Consider the following 19,548-nt stretch of genomic DNA (forward strand, 5'->3'; position numbering starts at 1 on the left):
TTAATAGACCAGTTCATATAATTACCAATCGGAGTAGAACAACATCACTTCATTGGAGGCTGCACTGATGATATTACCTAGCATGGTGACGAAATGTCTGCACAATAACCAGCTGGCTCAGCCGCATCCACAACCCAAGGTACAAACCTTCACAACAGCCTTGAAGGAACATTATCAGCTGCAAAGTGAGTTGCTGCAGCTGTTGCATGAGTTGGGTCTGAAAGTAAACCGCAAAGAAGCACAGATGATGAAGCAGAAAGGTATTTACCTGGGAGTGATTCCGTCACCAGCGAAAAGAGAAATTAGCAAACAAAGGGTAAAGACAGTTAGCAGACTTCCTATTTTGTGAGATGTCAAAAGGTTGAGATCCTTCTTGGACTGCATGGGCCACATTGACGGATTTGTTACAAATGCAGCTCCGTTGATGAAGTTATTAAAAAAGAATATGGCCTTGGACTGGAAACCAGCACAACACAAGGCTATTGCAGCTCTGAAGCAAGTACTAGGTACTGCGCCCACTGAAAACCTCAAATCCAAATGAACAATTTTCGTTGGAGGTAGCTACCACAGTCAGCACATTCTCAGCAGTTTTGTTACAGATGCACGGAATATTACAACCAATGGCATATGCCTCAAGCATACTGTCACAGTGGAGAGGGGTACACAGTATGCAAGAAACAACTGTTAGCTGTCTTTTGGACAGTGCAGTATTTTATTTACATGGCAGGGTTGAGCCACTTATAAATTTAATAGAACATTCTCCCTACAGCTAATATTAGATGGAAGGATTAAAGATGGTTCAGTTAGTCAAAATAGAATCCCTAGATGGACAGTGTTACCTGGAAGGGATATAACTGTAAAAGGAGTAAAAACCGCCACTATGCTAGTAGACAACTTTGTATACTGAGGACGAAAAGACGAATGTCAATTGATGATAGCAAATGGTCCCAAGGGCCCATTTGTATCAAAACAAATGGGAGGGGTATAATGGGGCCTGAAAGCAGGGAAGCAAAGGAAAAAAGAAAGGAAGAGCCCCATTTCAAAATTTTTGAGGTTGCTTTTTAATCAGTCCAGGAAGGAGGACGGAAAACTGGTTGCGGGACATTCGTGGTGGATGAGAATGGAGAGGGAAGATATCGCGTGGCTCTCAAGTTATCCAAAAACATGAGTGCACTGGCAGATGAGTTAGCAGCTGTCGCATATGCAGTTGGCTACCTGGAAAGCTTTCCACCTGGATCAGCAATATTCTCTGACAGCATGTTTATCTGCAACAGGATCACAGAATATTTGCCCCTATGGAAGGCAAGAAGATGTGTCTGAGCAAATGATGAGCCCCTTCAACCGGCTCCATTGTTACGATACATCTTTGAAGAAGTGCGAGGGACAGGGCATGGGGTCACGAAGGTAAAAGCTCATTCAAAACTATCTCCCGGGGGGAACAGGAAAGCTGATCAGTTAGCCAAACATGGCGCTGTAAAAGGGCAGGAATAGTGGCCACCAATTGAAGAAATCAGCAGCCAGAAGGAGAAACAAGTCAAAGTAATGGATTTGGCAAGGAGCAGAAGAATGAGAGAGAATTGAAAAACTCATAGAAGGAGCAGAAACAGACACACATAAAGCACACAAGGGGATCTAGTTCAGGACAGAATAATTTCGTATGAAGGAAAATTTATGGTACCAGAGGAGGTCGACATCAAATGATTCTCTGGTATCATGCTGCATGGGGACATAAATGGGTGCAGAATACCCTGAAAGACAGAATCATAGCAGGGAACATATTTTGCAGCTCAAGTAATGCAAAATGTAATGACCCCTTTTGGGATCAGACACATATCCTATTAACCACAGTCTAGTCGAATTCCGGAAAGGATGAATCGGACATTGAAAAACATGATAGTCAAAATGGTGCAGCGGAATATGACTGGGAGCATAAGACAGGCTGTTCTGCCCAGATGTTATTGATGCTTAGGAACACTGTGGCTTCATCAACATCCTTGTCAGCTCATGATAGGAAAGGACACAACAGGAATGGAGGGGTTGATAGGTTTGTCTAAACCAGCATCATATCAAAAAAAAGGGTACAACAGTTGGTAGAAACAGTGAAAGAAGCAAATTACATCTCAGCCCACTAAAATAGAGGCAGCAAAGTAAAGTCTATTTGACGCAAAAGCCAGCCTGATAGAATTGAGTCCCGGGCAAGCGGTAATGATAAGAACACACCAGCTCACCTCATTCTTGAGTCCAAAGTTCATCGGTCCCTATGAGGCAGTATGTAGGGCTAGCCCATCAGTATACAAGGTATTAACGGTGCCAGGTAAGAGTAGCTAATATCACATCAATCGGTTAAAGTTAGGGGGGCAGAAATAATGTGATGCTCGATGTTGATGATGTTCCAAGTTCCCAACGTCACAGAGAGCAAGAACGTGACCAGTTACAGATATCCGAAGAGATAACTGGAATGCGGCCCAATATTGGCCATCCATGTATAAAGGTTAGCCAAGGAAAATAACTAAAGAAAAAGAAAAAAGGTAGAGGAAGTAAGCGGGTCACACAAAACAGACAGTTAGAATCTGAAGCATATTGGGAACAGGGGATAGACAAATTGGCTCAGGTTATGGAGAGCCTGGGCTTATAGTAGTGATAAGAAAGAAACTGTAAATAAGAACGGAAATTACACTTGTACGTTACAGGTTTAACCTAGGATGAGGGGAATAATACATTTTGTTACCATTGGACTGATCATGCTTCAAACTACTGAAATTTCTGAAGAAGAGTTCAGACCCAAAACAGAGATAACAAGATGTAGAGCTGGGTGAACTCAGCAGGCCAAGCAGCATCAGAGGAACAGGAAGGCTGACGTTTCCGGCCTAGACCCACCCAAAACGTCAGCTTTCCTGCTCCTCTGATGCTGCCTGGCCTGCTGTGTTCATCCAGCTCCACACCTTGTTATCTCAGACTCCAGCATTGGCAGTTCCTACTATCCTTGCTCCAGAATGGTGCCCATCCACTGAGATGTTAGTGGGTTAACATCCCATGAATTTTTATGCTGCTTCTCTCCTCATACAGGGGTGTGTGAACACTACCTCAACTTCCTGCCCGAATAGGACTGGGTGTGAAACATTTGTAAAAACAAATGGCTTTAAGCTCTGTAATCTTTATGGCTCTACCCACACTGCTGCCTACCCCTGTTTCTACTGAAAGGCCAGGTCAGTGACCTTTCATCAAGTCAGGCAGTTGTCACCACTTGAAATCCATCCTGTTATTATCATACACTTCGTGACGATCAAAGCTGTATTCTGTTCTCAGATGTAGTACTTGTTTTATGTATCTGCCACCTCCAAGGGTATAAAAGCGGGGACTGTCCCCTGTTCAGACAGAATCGCTCATGATACTCAGCACTCTGTGCCGGCTTGCGTACAGTGATCCTCCACAGCTTGTACTTGCTTAACAATAAAGGATTGTGTTTTTTAACCAGTTCAGTGTCTTGCCCTTGCATCAAGTGCATGAGGGTCTCTGAAAAACGAACCCAACATTCACCACAAAACAATTATTTGGGTATATTATCAGTGCCACTTGGTACCAAACAGGTTCTGCAAAAACTAAGAAAGATGACAAAATGCAAAATTCTTGTTTGGACAAGGAATATTGAGGTAATGCTATCTAAGTCTCTGGGCCAGGGCCAATAAGGTAAAGGCAGGCAATAAGAGAGGAAGGGTCACTGGACCCGAAACATTAACTCTTTTTTCTCTTCCATAGATGCTGCCAGACCTGCTGAGCTTTTTCAGCAACTTTGTTTTTGTTCCTGATGAGTGAACTAGCCTGGGCCAACCGGAATAAGACAACACTACTTGAGAGAGATAAGAGGAAGAATGAAAAGAAGACCTTCGGGGCATGTGGCCAACGAAAGCTCTGGAGACCAACCATCACAGAAGCAGAACCTACATCAAGGATGTGGGAACGACACTGAGTGCAGTGCCTGGCCAGCATCAACCCTTGTCAGCAGCAGCTATCCTGTTCGGGTATTAGCTTTTATATTCTACGACTACTTGGAGTGTATCAGCCAACCCTACAGGGTGTATAAATAGGTTCTAGGTCAGTGTATATGTAATAAAACATATAAACAACATGTGTCTTGTTTAACAAATTAATAAAGTAATTTGTGAGGTTATGAGAATTGACTTTTCTCCTCTCTGTATAAGCCAATAACCAGAGCCAGTGTTCTTCGGGCTCCAACATTGGGGAGTCAAAGCTCCAGAAAATGAGAGTGCATTAGAGGTCCAACAACATCCTACTGGCTTCCAGGTTTTACATGTTGCAAGGTCTGCAGGAAACTACCCATTAGCCCCCATCTTGCTGTGGAGCAATTGGGTCTATCATTGCAATATTCAAATGGTCAGTTCATTGTGTTTTTAACCCAACATTCTTGCTTAAACAGACAACCAGCAAAGAGAAACAGAGATACCAGTTCTAAGGTTTTAGAGTAGAATTGTAGCTCGGGTTGTGGATGTAAGCCAACCAACCACAAGAGATAACATTTTGAATCTGGTATGTCATATCTTCCTAAAAGTCATCACCAACTTGAAATGTCAACTCTATTTTTCACTCCACAGAGAGCTGTGAAGTATTACAGCACACTTCTGGCTTGTGTCTTTTAGATGATGGACAGGTTTTGGGACGTTAGATGCTGCTATATTGTTATCCTCCAACCTGCCCTTGGAGACAGAGTGCTTATATGGCTAGATCAGTCCAGAATCTGCTCAATGGTAGTCCTCAGGATGTTGATAGCGGGGGATTCAATAATGGTAACACTGCTGAAGATTAAAGAAAAATGGTTAGATTCTGTCTTATTCGAGATGATCACTGCCTGGCAGTTGCGTGGCATGAACGTTGTCACTTTTCAACTCATACCTGTTTAGTCAGGATCCTGATAGATTTAGACCAAATAATTATCTGAAGAATCATGAATGATGTTAAACATTGTGCATTCATGAGCAAACATCCCCACTTCCGAATTTATCTTGGAGGGGAGGTAATTGATGAAGGAGCTGAAGATGGTTGGGCCAAGGACTCTGAGGTATCACTAAGGCTCATGGATTGCAACACATTGTTACATGCATTATGCCACTCAAGGATTCTCACCAACTCACCTTTCCAAACTTCTAACCCTTCCTCCTCTTCGATCTTCCCACCCACTCATTCACTGGTGATGCAAACATGATATCAAACTGTTTCTGCATCCTTTTTCATGAGACTCAAGTTTTTGCTTTATCTCATTGTTGGAAATAACTAGCCTGTAATTGGGCCAAAAGGGCAGCGGGGTTGGTGGATATCATGCTCCTCACCCACTTTGAGGAAAAGATATCAATTGGTTAAGAAAGAGCAGGTCTGTTGCTGCATAAATGGTGAGACACCAAAGATGCTGTAATGTTCTATGCCATCAACCCAGTAAGCAAAATCATGGTAAACACCAGATGGCATACATTGCTGTGGGTGAGGGAATAAGTGTGTAGCATGCTACAGGATGAGTAGGGGATAAACAGGGTGTATTGGGCATCGGTGGGGGTGTGTTAGGGTATGCATTGGAGATGAGTGGGGTTTGTTTTGAGGAGGTTGGGAAATAGATAGGGTGTATTTTTTTTAAACGGAATCCCCAGTGTGGAAACAGGCCAAGCCCAACAATTCCACACCAACCCTTCAAAGAGGCTGGAAAAGCTCAGCAGGTCTGGCAGCACCTGTGAAGGTAAAAACAGAATTAACGTTTCGGGTCCGGTGACCCTTCCTCATATGCTTCAAAGAGGCATCCCATTCAGACTCATCCCTCTACCCTATCACTGTAATCTCCCATGGCTAATGCACCTAACCTACACATCCCTGACCATTATGGGTAATATAGCTTAGCCAATTTATTTAACTTGCACATGTTTAAACCATGGGAGGAAACCAGAACACCTGGCGGAAACCTAAGCGGAGATGGGGAGAATGTGCAAAATCCACACTGACAGTCACCCACGGCTAGGATCGAACTTGGGTCCCTGTCACGGTGAGGCAGCAGTGCTAAACACTAAGCCAATGTGCCATGTGTGATAAGGGACAGATGAGGCTTAAATAGGACATGTCAGGGGATGGATGGGAGAAAAGAGGCGCATGTAAAAGGATGGGTGGGGGGAATATGCGAGTGTGCTGTGGTGGTTGGGGGGGTGAAAGGAAGGGCATGTTGCGATAAGTGAAGCATGTTAGCTGTTGGGTGGGGATATGCGGGAATGTTAAAGAATGTGTTGGGGGCAGGTAGGAGATAAGTGGGGTTTGTCTGGGGATGAATGAGGGATAAATGAGGTGACACAGTGGTTAGCTTTGCTGCCTCTCAGTGCCAGGCACTAGGGTTTGATTGCACCCTCTGGCAACTGTCTGTGTGGAACATAGAACATTACAGCACAGTACAGGCCCTTCGGCTCTTGATGTTGCACCAACCTGTGAAACCAAACTGAAGCCCATCTAACCTACACTATTCCATTATCATCCATAAAGTGTGCACATTCTCCCTGTGTCTGCGTGGGTTTCCTCCCACAGTCCAAAGACATGCAGGCTCAGTGGACTGGCCATGCAAAATTGCCAATAGTGTACAGGGATGTGTAGATTAGGTTGATTGGTCTGGGTCGGATGCTTTGAGTGTCGGTGTGGACTTGTTGGGCCAAAGGGCCAGTTTTTACACCACATTGATTCTACGATCTTCTATAATCTATGATTTTTAAAAGAGAGTTGAGAGATAAGTGGGGCTTGTCAGGGTGTGGGTGAGATTACATGCTGTGTGTTAGGAGACGGGTGGGGAATAATTGGGGTGTGTTGGAGGTTGTTAGGAGACCAGTCAGGTTTGTAAGCGGATGTGTGGACAGATAAATCAGGCTGGTTGATGATGGGAAATAAGGGGGGCATTTTGGGGTGGGCTGGGGATTGTAGCAGGGTAAGTGGGACATGTTAGTTGTTGGGAGGGGATATGTGTGCCATGTTAGGGGATGGGTGGACGATAAGTGGGGCATGTCAGGGGGTAGGTGGGAATATGTGGCGTGTGTTAGGGAATGGGTGGGGAATAAGTTGGGTATTTTAGGGGTAGGAGATAGGACATAAGTTGGGCTTGTTGGGGGTGAGTGGAATATACGTGGGGCATCATAGGAGATGCATCGGTATTAAGTGGGGCAATTTGAGGATGGTTAGGGTATAGGTGGTGCATATTCAGTGACGTTTGGGGGATACATGGTGTGTGTTTGAGGGAGGGTGGCAGGACAAATAGGGAATGTTAGGAGATGGCTGTGGGATAAGTGGGGTGAGTTAAGGATTGGCAGGAAATAAGAGGGGCATTTGGGGTTGTATGGAAGAAAAGTGGGGGTGTGTTTGTGGCTGGGTGGTGGATAAATCAGGCATGTTCAGGAATGGGTAGGGGAGGTATGGGGTGTGTCTATGGCAGATAGGGTTAAGTGGGATGTGTTGGGGGCTGTTTGGAAGATATGTGAAAAATGTTAGTGAGTTGGTGGTGTATATGTGGGGTTTCTTACGGGGTTGGTGGGGACAAATGGCATGTTAGGATATGGATGGGATAAGTGAGGAATGTTAATGAATGAGTGGGGAAAAGTAAGTGTATTGGGTTTGGGTGGGGTAATTGTAGCATTTTGTGGGATGGGTGTGAGAAAGGTAGGTGTGTTGAAGGCTAGGTGGCGGACAAGTGAGATGTGTTGGGGGTGGGTGGGGAACAGGTGAGCATGTCAGTGGCTGGGTGTAGGTGGGATGGTTCAGGGGCTGTTTTTAGTGGGGGGACTGGGGATACCTCAAGTGCGTTAGGGGTTGGTGTGGATCAGTGGGGTTTGTTAGAAGATGGATGGAGAATATGTTGAATATTTTAGGGTTTGAGTAGGGAGATGTGGGGTGTGGTGGAGGTGGGTGGGGTTTAGTGGGTTGTGTCTGGGATGGGTGGGGATAAGTAGGGTATATTAGGAAATGTATGGGAGATAAGTGGGTTTGTTGGTGGTGATTAGGCAATAAGTGGAGTGTGTTGATAGCTGGGGAGAAATGATGAGTGGTTTTAAGTGGGGTATAAGTGATGTTGTTAGGGGATGGACAGGGAAATGTGCAGTTTGTTAGGGGATTAGGTAATCTTAAAGTTAGGAAGGAAAGATCATATCCAGAGTGAGAAACAGCCAAACTGAGTATATAGTTTTTGAAATTTGGAGGCATTTTTGGAATTTGGTGCAGAAGGAAAGGAGAGCATTTTGCTTGTTTTTGTGACACATAGGTTAGAATTTTTTTTTAAACAGGGTAAACTGAAACCCAGGATTGGGGGCCAGAACAACAGTGACATCATCATTTCATTGGTTGGTAATAGCCACTAATTTGACTATGTTATAGGCTATTGTCAGTTTAAAGGTACATAGGATTTAAACAAAAAATATGAATAATTAAATTAAGAACAAAGTAACTAAAATAGAGATGTTGGGCCAGGCAATATATTTTAAATGCATGATGTGGGAATTGGTGCATTCCATTGTCATTCAATCTAACCAAATCTGTCGTAAGTGTTGGTTGCTTCAGGAACTTTGGCTCAGAGTTGATGAGCTGGAGTCTGACCTCTTGACAAGAGATTCAACTTCTTTAGTAAACCACGGTTCCCTTGCTTGACCACTTCCTCCCTGCTTGACAGGTACATACTTATCAAGGACACGCAGTAGCTGTTACGTGAACAAGCTCCACATTTCAACTGTGCCCAGCCCCTGCAGTTTCCTTCCCCATCTTGTGCATCCTAAGTCTTGCCTGATCATCTCATAACTGCCTTTCCCCCAGCTATAACTCTTGCCCTGCCATGCACACCTATCCCTTTCCATCGCTCAAGTAAACATAACCAAATTGTGGTCACTATCACTGAAATGCACACCTACCTACAAATCCAACACCCAGCCTGGTTCATTACCCAGAACCAAATGTAATGTGGCCTCGCCTTTTGTGGGCCAATCTACATACTGTGTCAGGATACCCTCCTGCATACATTGGACAAAAACTGACCCATCTAACATACTTGAACTATAGCTTTTCCTGTCAATATTTGGAAATTTAAAGGCCCCCATATAAACTACCCTGTTACTTTCGTTCCTATACAGAATCATCTTTGAAATCCTTTCCTCTACATCTTGGAACTTTTCAGAGGCCTAGAGAAGACTTCCAACTGGGGGACCTTGCCTTTCCTGTTTCTAACCTCAGTCCACACTACCTCAGTAGATGAGTCCTCATCAGATGTCCTTTCTGCCACCATAATACTGTCCTTAACTAACAGTGCCACAGCTTCCCTCTCTTTTACGACCTTCCCAGATCTTACTGAAACATCTAAACCCCGGAACCTGCAACAATCATTCCTGTCCCTGCTCTACCCATGTCTCCAAAATGGCCACAACATCAAAGTCCCAGGTACCAATCCATGCTGCAAGTTCACTCACATTATTCTGGATGGTCCTGGTGTGGCTCCCTGTGTTGAGGAGAGTGTGGGCTGTGAGGAGGATGAGCACACTGATCATAGCACTGTTGTACAATGTGTCATTCAGGAAGTGGGAGAAAAGAGAAATGTAGTTGTAGGCTGTGTTGCTTGCCTGATTCCCAGGTAGGCTATCTCAACAGAGCTGAGGAGGATAGGGAGAGGTAAGATCAAGTTGCCTTGGTCCACGAAGGTACTTACAACATAGGTAGAAAGAGGAAAGAGGTTCTGCTGAGGGAATATGAGCAGCTAGAAACTAAATTAAAAAGCAGAACCAAAAAGACAATAATATCTGGATTACAACCTAACTCACGAGCAAATTAGCACAGGGTCAACAAAGTTAAAAGCATGGCTCAAAGATTGGTTTGGCAGGAGGGGGCGAAATGGGTTCGAATTCATAGGACATTGGCACTAGTGCTGGGGAAGGAGGGAGCTGTTGTGATGGGATAGCATCCATGTGAATGTTGTTGGGAACAAAGTCCTGATGAATCACATAAATAAGGCTGAGGAAAGGGATTTAAACTAAACAGTGGGGAATTAAATACCAGTGGAGACATGTCCTATCGAAAGTATAGACAGATGGGCAAAGAGGGTGGGATGGCCTTTTTGGTAAGAAATGAAATTGGATCAATGGCAAGTAGTGGTAAAGAGTCAGAAAGCATAGAATTTGTTGGGTACAGCTGTGGAATTACAAAGGTAGGGAGTTGCTTCCTCGTGATAGTCAGGATGTGGGGAAAAAAATTAATCATATGGTAGAAAAGACATGTAAAAAAGGCACTTTTTAAAATAATCATGGGCAAATTCAATATGTTATAGGACTGGGAAAATTAGCTGGGTAGCAGATTTCAAGAAAAGGAATTCATGGAATGCCTATGAGATGGTTTTTGGACCAACTTGTGTTGGACCCCACTTGGGAACAGGCAATTCTGGATTTGGTGATGTGTAAATGAGGCAGCCTTGATTAGGGAGCTGAAGGTGAAGGAACCTGAGGAGACAGTGACCATTATATAATAGAATTCACCCTGCAGTTTACAAGGGAGAAGATTGAATCTGTTGTGACTGTATTACAATTGAGAAAAGTCAACCACAAAGACATGAGGGAGGAGCTGGCCAGAGTTAATCGGAGGGGGTGCCTAGCAGAGAATATGATGCAGCAGCAATAGTAGGAGTTTTTGACGGTAATTCGGCAGAAATTCATGCCAAGGAGAAACAAGGGAAATCCAGTCAGCCTAAAGTAAAAGGGAAACATACAGTGTGATGAAGACTAATGGGAAGGCCAAGGATTGGGAAGCTTTTACAAACCAGCAGAAAAAAAGCAATAAGGGTGAAGAAGATGAAATATGACAGTAAGCTGGCTAGTAAAGTAAAAGAAGATTGCAAGGGATTTTTAGCTGCCATAAAGATCTGAGGGCATTGCTGCTACGTTTGCAGATTACACAAAGGAGGAACAGTCGTGTTGAGGAAGCAGGGAAGATACAGATGGACATGGGCAGGTTAGGAGAAGGGGCAAAGTAGCAGCAGATAGAAGACAATTGTGAGATGTTGTATTATGGGTTTCTTTACTAACTTACTCACCAGCTCACTATATTCACTAATACCGCATTCCCACCCATTCATTCATAACTCTTTACTAACCCGCTGTTTATGATGATGTGTTTTCATTCATTCATTCATAAAGCCAAAATTGCTGTAGTGTATTTTACTAATGAGAGATACACTAAATTAAAACATTCCTTCTGACCCCAGTACTGCTTTTTCACACCTTCAACCCTAATCAGACCTAGTTACATCAAAAGGATACTTCTGAAAAAATATTAAAGACTTCTAACCTATTCAGAAACAATATCCTCGCTGCCACAGTGTTTCCAGGATCCACCAGAAATTATGAAAAGATTATAATATTAATTAGCCCCTTAACAACTGTCTCTCAGAACTTGACAGAACATCAAACAAATTTCCTCCACTAGCATGTACCTATTAATACAGATTGAATAGGGCCTCTGTCCACTTTCAGATAGTTACTATCAAAACAGCACTTCTGTGAGACTTCATGAGTGAATAAAACTTACACCAGCAAATAGTAAACAAAATCTCATGACCCAGCTATGGTAATCAGTTTAATATCCTTTACACATTTATTGACTGCATGTATAATTTCAAACTTATTTAGATCATATAGGTCTAGTATTTTCATTAACATTTACCAACTTAAAAGATAAAAGGAATATCACCTCTTAATTGTGCAAGCAAATCAGACAGACACTCCAATCCAAGTAGCAGCCAGGATTTAGCAAATGTTTAAACAATCTCTTGCTTCCCCAGAACAGTCACACAAACTTGTGTACAATTGATAAACTGCATAACACCATAGTGATAGTTACATAGAACATAGAACATTACAGCACAGTACAGGCCCTTTAGCCCTCAATGTTGTGCCGACCTGTCATACCAATCTGAAGCCCATCTAACCTACACTATTCCATGTATGTCCATATGCTTGTCCAATGATGACTTAAATGTACTTAAAGTTGGTGAATCTACTACCATTGCAGGCAAAGCGTTCCATTCCCTTACTACCAGGGGAAGATATTTAACTGGGGTAAAGGAAACTATGATGCTATCAGGTGGATTTAAACTAGCTCAGAAGGAGGATGGGAAACTGAGGTGTAGTCCTAGTACACAGGAGGATGAGCATAGGGAGGACATGGTCAGGACCTCACTGTCACAGGAGTGTGCTGGCAGACAGCAAGCTGGATTGAAGTATGTCTACTTTAATGCCAGGAGTATCCGGAATAAGGTAGGTGTGCTTGCAGCTTGGATAGGTACCTGGGACTTCGATGTTGTGCCCATTTCGGAGACATGGATAGAGCAGGGTCAGGAATGGATGTTGCAGGTTCCAGGGTTTAGATCTTTCATTAAGGTCAGGGAAGGTGGTAAAAGAGGGGGATGTGAGGCTTTGTTGGTCAAGGACAGTATAGCGGCGGCTGAAAGAACCTTTGAGGACTCGTCTACTGAGGTGGTATGGGCTGAGGTTGCCGAGGAAGGTTTGTCGACGGAGTCAGTATGGGTGGAAGTTAGGAACAGCAAGGGAGCAGTCACCTCACTGGGGGTTTTCCACAGACCCCCAAATACCAGCAGGGAGATCAAAGAACTCATTGGCCGGCAGATTGTTGAAAAGTGCAAACGTAGCAGGGTTGTTGTTATGGGTGACTTCAACTTTCCCAATATAGATTGGAACCTCCTTAGTGCAGATGGTTTGGATGGAGCCGTTTTGGTTAGGTGTGTTCAGGAGGGTTTCCTTACTCAGTAAGTGGACAGGCCGATGAGGGGGGAGGCCATTTTGGATTTGGTGCTCAGCAATGAGCCAGGACAGATGTCAGATCTCGTGGTGGGAGAACACTTTGGCGACAGTGACCACAACTGCCTCACATTTACCATAGCCATGGAAAGGGAAAGGGGCAGTTACCAGAGGAAGATATTTAACTGGGGTAAAGGAAACTATGATGCTATCAGACAGGAGTTGGGAAGTACAGATTGGGAGCAATTGTTCCACAGAAAGGGCACAGCAGACAATGTGGAGGCTGTTTAAGGAGCAGTTGTTGCGAGTGATGTATAAATTTGTTCCTCTGAGACAGGTAAGAAGGGGTAAGATTAAGGAGCCTTGGATGACGGGAACAGAGGTGCTTCTTGTCAAAAAGAAAAAGGCAGCGTATGTAAGGTGGAGGAAGCAAGGGTCTAGCACAGCTTTAGAGGATTACAGGCTTGCTCGGAAGGAGCTCAAAAGTGGACTGAGGAGGGCCAGGAGGGGGCACGAGAAAGGCTTGGCAGGAAGGGTTAGGGAGAACCCGAAGGCATTTTACTCATACATGAGGAATAAGAGAATGATCAGGGAGAAGGTAGGGCCAATCAGGGATAGCGTAGGGAATTTGTGTGTGGAGTCTGAGCAGATAGGGGAAGCCCTAAATGAGTTTTTTGTTTCGGTTTTCACAAAGGAAAGGGACCTTGTTGTGAATGAGAACTTTGAGGTGCAGGAAAACAGGCTTGAACAGATCAAGATTGAGGAAGTTGATGTGCTGGAAATCTTGGCAAACATTAAGATTGATAAATCCCCAGGGCCAGACCAGATTTATCCTAGGTTGCTCCGGGAAGCGAGAAAGGAGGTTGCTAAGCCGCTGGCGAAGATCTTTGCTTCCTCACTCTCCACAGGAGTCGCACCAGAAGATTGGAGGGAGGCAAATGTTGTTCCTCTTTTCAAGAAAGGGAATAGAGAAATCCCTGGAAATTACAGACCAGTCAGTCTTACGTCTGTGGTCAGCAAGGTTTTGGAAAGAATTCTGAGGGACAGGATTTATGACTATTTGGAAAAGCATAGCGTGATTAAAGGGAGTCAGCATGGCTTTGTAAGGGGAAGGTCATGCCTTACAAATCTTATTGACTTCTTTGAGGAAGTCACGAGACAGGTTGACGAGGGTCGAGCAGTGGATGTGGTGTACATGGACTTCAGCAAGGCATTTGATAAGGTTCCCCACGGCAGGCTCATTCATAAAGTCAGGAGGTATGGGATACAAGAAAATTTGCTGTCTGGATTCAGACTTGGTTGGCTGACGGGAGGCAGAGAGTGGTTGTAGATGGTAAATATTCTGCCTGGAGGTCAGTGCTGAATGGTGTCCCACAGGGCTCTGTTCTTGGGCTTCTGCTCTTTGTAGTTTTTATAAATGACTTGGATGAGGAGGTTATGGGGTGGGTTAGTATGTTTGCTGATGACACAAAGGTTGGAGGTGCCATTGATAGTAATGAGGGCTATTGCAGGCTTCAGCGAGACATTGACAGAATGCAGAGTTGGGCTGAGAAATGGCAGATGGAGTTCAACCTGGATAAATGCGAAGTGATGCATTTGGAAGGTCGAACTTAAATGCTGAATGTAGGATTAAAGGCAGGATTCTCGGCAGTGTGGAGAAACAGCAGGATCTTGGTGTTCAAGTGCATAGCTCCCTCAAAGTTGCCACCCAGGTGGTTAAGGTTGTTAAGAAAGCATTTGGTCTTTTGGCTTTCATTAACAGGGGGATCGAGTTTAAGAGCCGCGATGTTATGCTGCAGCTCTACAAAACCCTGGTGAGACCACACTTGGAATATTGTGTCCAATTCTGGTCGCCCTATTATAGGAAAGATGTGGAGGCTTTGGAGAGGGTGCAAAGGAGGTTTACCAGGATGCTGCCTGGACTGGAGGGCTTGTCTTATGAGGAGAGGTTGACTGAGCTCGGACTTTTCTCTCTGGAGAGAAAGAGGAAGAGAGGTGACCTGATCGAGGTGTACAAGGTAATGAGAGGCATGGATAGAGTCGATAGCCAGAGACATTTCCCCAGAGCAGGATTGGCTGCCACGAGGGGTCATAGTTTTAAGGTGTTAGGAGGAAGGTTCAGAGGAGACGTCAGAGGGAGGTTCTTCACCCAGAGAGTTGTGAGCGCATGGAATAGTTTACCAGTGGTAGTCGTGGAGGCGGAGTCATTAGTGACATTTAAGCGACTGCTGGACATGTACATGGACAGCAGTGAATTGAGGGGAATGTAGGTTAGGTTATTTTAATTTTGGATTAGGAATATTCCACGGCACAACATCGTGGGCCGAAGGGCCTGTACTGTGCTGTACTTTTCTATGTTCTATGTTCTACTCTCTGAGTAAACAAACTACCTCCAACATCTGTCCTAAATCTTTCACCCCTCAATTTAAAGCTATGCCCCCTTGTGCTCGCCATCACCATCCTAGGAAAAAGGCTCTCCCTATTCACCCTATCTAATTCTCTGATTATTTTATGTGTTTCAGTTAAGTCACCTCTGATCCTCCTTCTCTCTAATGAAAACAGCCTCAAATCCATCGGCCTGTCCTCGTAAGACCTTTCCTCCATACCAGGCAACATCCTAGTAAATCTCCTCTGCACCCTTTCCAAAGTTTCCACATGCTTCTTGTAATGCGGTGACCAGAACTGCACGCAAGACTCCAAGTGCGGCCGCACCAGAGTTTTGTACAGCTTCACCATAACCTCTTGGTTCCGGAACTCGATCCCTCTATTAATAAAAGCTAAAACACTGTATGCCTTCTAAACAGCCCTGTCAACCTGGGTGGCAACTTTCAAGGGTCAGTGTACATGGACACCGAGATCTCTCTGCTCATCTACACTACCAAGAATCTTACCATTAGCCCAGTACTTCACCTTCCGGTTACTCCTACCAAAGTGGATCACCTCACACTTGTCTGCATTAAACCCCATTTGCCACCTCTCAGCCCAGCTCTGCAGCTTATCTATGTCTCTCTGCAACCTACAGCATCCTTCGTCACTATCCACAACTCCACCGACCTTACAGTCATCTGCAAATTTACTAAGCCATCCTTCTACACCCTCATCCAGGTCATTTATAAAAATGACAAACAGCTGCGGACCCAACACTGACCCTTGCGGTACACCACTAGTAACTGGTCTCCAGGATGAACATTTCCCATCAACTACCACCCTCTGTCTTCTTTCAGCAAGTCAATTTCCGATCCAAACTGCTAAATCTCCCACAATCCCATTCCTCCGCATTTTGTACAATAGCCTACTGTGGGCAACCTTATCGAAAGCCTTGCTGAAATCCATATACACCACAACAAACGGTTTACTCTCATCTACCTGTTTGGTCACCTTCTCAAAGAACTCAATAAGGTTTGTGAGGCACAACCTACCCTTCACAAAACCGTGCTGACTATCCCCAATCAATTTATTCTTTTCTAGATGATTATAAATCCTATCCCTTATAACCTTTTCCAACACTTCACCAACAGCTGAGGTAAGGCTCACTGGTCTATAATTACCAGGGTTGTCTCTACTCCCCTTCTTGAACAGGGGAACCACATTTGCTATCCTCCAGTCGTCTGGCACTATTCCTGTAGACAATGACGAGTTAAAGATCAATGTCAAAGGCTCGGCAATCTCCTCCCTGGCTTCCCAGAGGATCCTAGGATAAAGCCCATCCAGCCCAGGGGACTTATCTATCTTCACACTCTGTCGGATTTCTAATACCTCTTCCTTGTGAACCTCAATCCCACCTAGTCTAGTAGCCTGTATCTCAGTAATCTCCTCGACAACATTGTTGTTTTCTAGAATGAATACTGTCGAAAAATATTCATTTAGTGCTTCCCCTATCTCCTCTGACTCCACACACAACATCCCACTACTATCCTTGATTGGCCCTCATCTTACTTTCATCATTCTTATATTCCTTAAATGCCAATAGAAAGCCTTAGGGTTTACCCTGATCCTATCCGCCAACAACTTCTCATGTTTCCTCCTGGCTCTTCTGAGCTCTCTCTTTAGTTCTTTCCTGGCTACCTCGCAGCCCTCGAGTGCCCTAACTGAGCCTTCACATCTCATCCTAACATAAGCCTTCTTCTTCCTCTTGATCAGAGATTCCACTTCCTTCGTAAACCACAGCTCCCGCGCTCTACTGCTTCCTCCCTGCCTGACAGGTACATACTTATCTAGGGTACACAGCAGCTTTTCCTTGAATAGGCTTCACATTTCTAATGTGCCCATCCCCTGCAGTTTCCTTCCCCATCCTATGCTCCCTAAATCTTGCCTAATCTCATCGTAATTGCCTTTCCCCCAGCCTATAACTCTTGCCCAGTGGTATACACCTATCCCTTTCCATCACTAAAGTAAACATAACAGAATTGTGATCGTTATCACCAAAGTGCTCACCTACTTCCAAATCTAACACCTGGCCCGGCTCATTACCCAGTACCAAATCTAATGTGGCTTCGCCCCTTGTTGGCCTATCTACATACTGTGTCAGGAAGCCCTCCTGCACACACTGGACAAAAACTGACCCATCTATAGTACTCAAACTATAGTGTTCCCAGTCAATATCTGGAAAGTTGAAGTCCCCCATGACAACTACCCTGTCTGTCTCACTCCTATCAAGAATCATCTTTCTATCCTTTCCTCTACATATCTGGAACTATTCGGAGGCCTATAGAAAACTCCTAACAGGGTGACCTCTCCGTTCCTGTTTCTAACCTCAGCCCATACTACCTCAGTTGATGAGTCTCCAGACATCCTTTCTGCAACTGTAATACTGTCCTTCACCAACAATGCCACACCTTCCCACTGTTCTTACATATATTAAAATTCTATGTATAAAGAAGCTACGGTAAGAACTGTACCTGGGGATTCCATTGCTGCCTCGAACTGTGTACTGCAGATGCTCAATAAAGAGGCTATTTTTGCCACTCACCGAATTTGGTCATTACTTGAAACACGATCCCACACAATGTGTGAAAGTGTGAGGTTACATACTTTCATGGAAAGAATAGAAGCATAGACTATTTTCCTAACGGGGAAGGGCTTCAGAAGTCTGAAGCGCAAAGGACATAATTCAGGATTTACTTCAGGATAACATGTATGTTCAGTTGGCAGTTCGGAAGGCTAATGCAATGTTATTGTTCATTTCAAGTTGGCTAGAATACAAGAACAGAAATCTATTGTCGAGGGTCTGATTAGACTGCATTTTCAATATTATGAGCAGTTTTGGGCCCTGTATCTGAGGAAGGATCTGTATCTGAGGACGCCAGCGCTGGAGGGATGCAGAGGGGATTTACAAAGATGATTCTAAAGGTGACGGGCTTGTCATATGAGGAGCAGTTGAGGATTCTGGGTCTGTATTAGGGGGCGTTTAAAAGACTATCTTACTGAAACTTACAGGACACTGAGATGCCTGATATCATGGATTTTGACAAGATATTTCCACTAGTAGAGAGACTAGGTGCCAATGGCACAGCCTCAGAGTGACACGCTGACCCTATAGGTCTGAGGTAAGGAATTTCTTCAGCCAGATGTTTAATCTGTGGAACTCATTGCTGCAGAAGGCTCTGGAGGCCAAGTTACTGACTGTATTTAAGACAGAAATAGGTAGGCTCTTGATTAGTGAGAGGATCAACAATTGTGGAGAGAAGAGGATTGAGATTGGCTGAATGGCCTCATTCTGCTCCTATGTCTTATGGGTGGGCATAAGTGGGATGCGTTAAGGGGTGGGTGGGAGATAAATGGGTCATATTGGGGGATAGGTGGCTGAATATGTTGGGTGGATGGATTTGCGTGGGGTTCAAGTGCAGGGCAAGTACGTGGTGTAAGGGGTGTGTGGGGTTATTTGGGGCGGGTGGAGGTTAAATTGGGGTACAAAAGGGTTGGTGGAGGTGCACATAACTTGTCGCAGTCGAAAACAATGAACAGTCAATCAATTCGGTCCTTTTACTTACAGGCGTTTGGAACGTTGGGTACTTGCGAACGCTGTGCGTGCACGCAACGGCGAGACGGATATGGTAATTGGGGACGTAGTTGTTTAGGGGTGGGAACAGCAAGTTGCGGCTGTGTTGTAGGGGCAGGAGTGTGGTGATGGGTTCGCTTCTAACCGAGTCCGTGTGGGGCTGGTCTGTATTCGCCATGGTTTTCCTGGTAGGCTAAACCACCCATGAGCCGTGTGCTGCGTGGAACAGTGAATGAATGATTGAATTAATTTTGTGTGTGTGTATGCGCGCGCGTCTGTGTAGTGAGAGAGTCGGGGTAGGCCCGAGCCTCTATTTGGGGAACTGGGGTTTAGGGGTTATCGGCTCTGATTCAGTCTCTGACTAGGTCGCTCACCTCCCTTCATTTCCCAGGCTCTAAGATTTTAAGTGAGTTCACAAACCTTCAGGAGCATCCCCGAGTTTCACTCAAAACAGTGTCCGGGGTATTTCCCTTAAAAACCTGAGGACTGCAAGGCAATCCTAGAAACTTGGTAACTTCTATCAACCATAAATCATGAAATCGGCAGGTTCGTGTCAGGAACTTGTGTGAATGTTCACTACAGTTTTGGAAGCAGGCCATTCGATCTATGGAGTCCACACCACCCCGCCCATCCCTGTATCCTTGCATTTCACATGCCATTCCATCTAGCCTGCATAACTTCAAACTGCGGGACGAAACCGGAGCACCTGTAGGAAACACATGCAGACAAGGGGAGTGTGGTATC

General features: G+C 44.7%; 1 protein-coding gene across 5 annotated transcripts in view; it reads left to right on the forward strand.

Moving 5' to 3' along the window:
- The first annotated feature begins 18,879 nt into the window (after positions 1–18,879).
- The window catches only part of lmbrd1 (LMBR1 domain containing 1), a 237,119-nt gene continuing 236,450 nt past the window's right edge, over positions 18,880–19,548 (forward strand). For all 5 annotated transcript variants that reach the window (XM_059645506.1, XM_059645504.1, XM_048531634.1 and 2 more), the window contains exon 1: positions 18,880–18,992. In XM_059645506.1, coding sequence (XP_059501489.1) covers positions 18,933–18,992 — 60 coding nt within the window. In that variant the 5' untranslated portion in view covers positions 18,880–18,932. The remainder of the gene's footprint in view (positions 18,993–19,548) is intronic.

The sequence above is a fragment of the Stegostoma tigrinum genome, chromosome 4 (assembly GCF_030684315.1).
Source record: "Stegostoma tigrinum isolate sSteTig4 chromosome 4, sSteTig4.hap1, whole genome shotgun sequence".
Taxonomy (NCBI): Eukaryota; Metazoa; Chordata; class Chondrichthyes; order Orectolobiformes; family Stegostomatidae; genus Stegostoma; species Stegostoma tigrinum.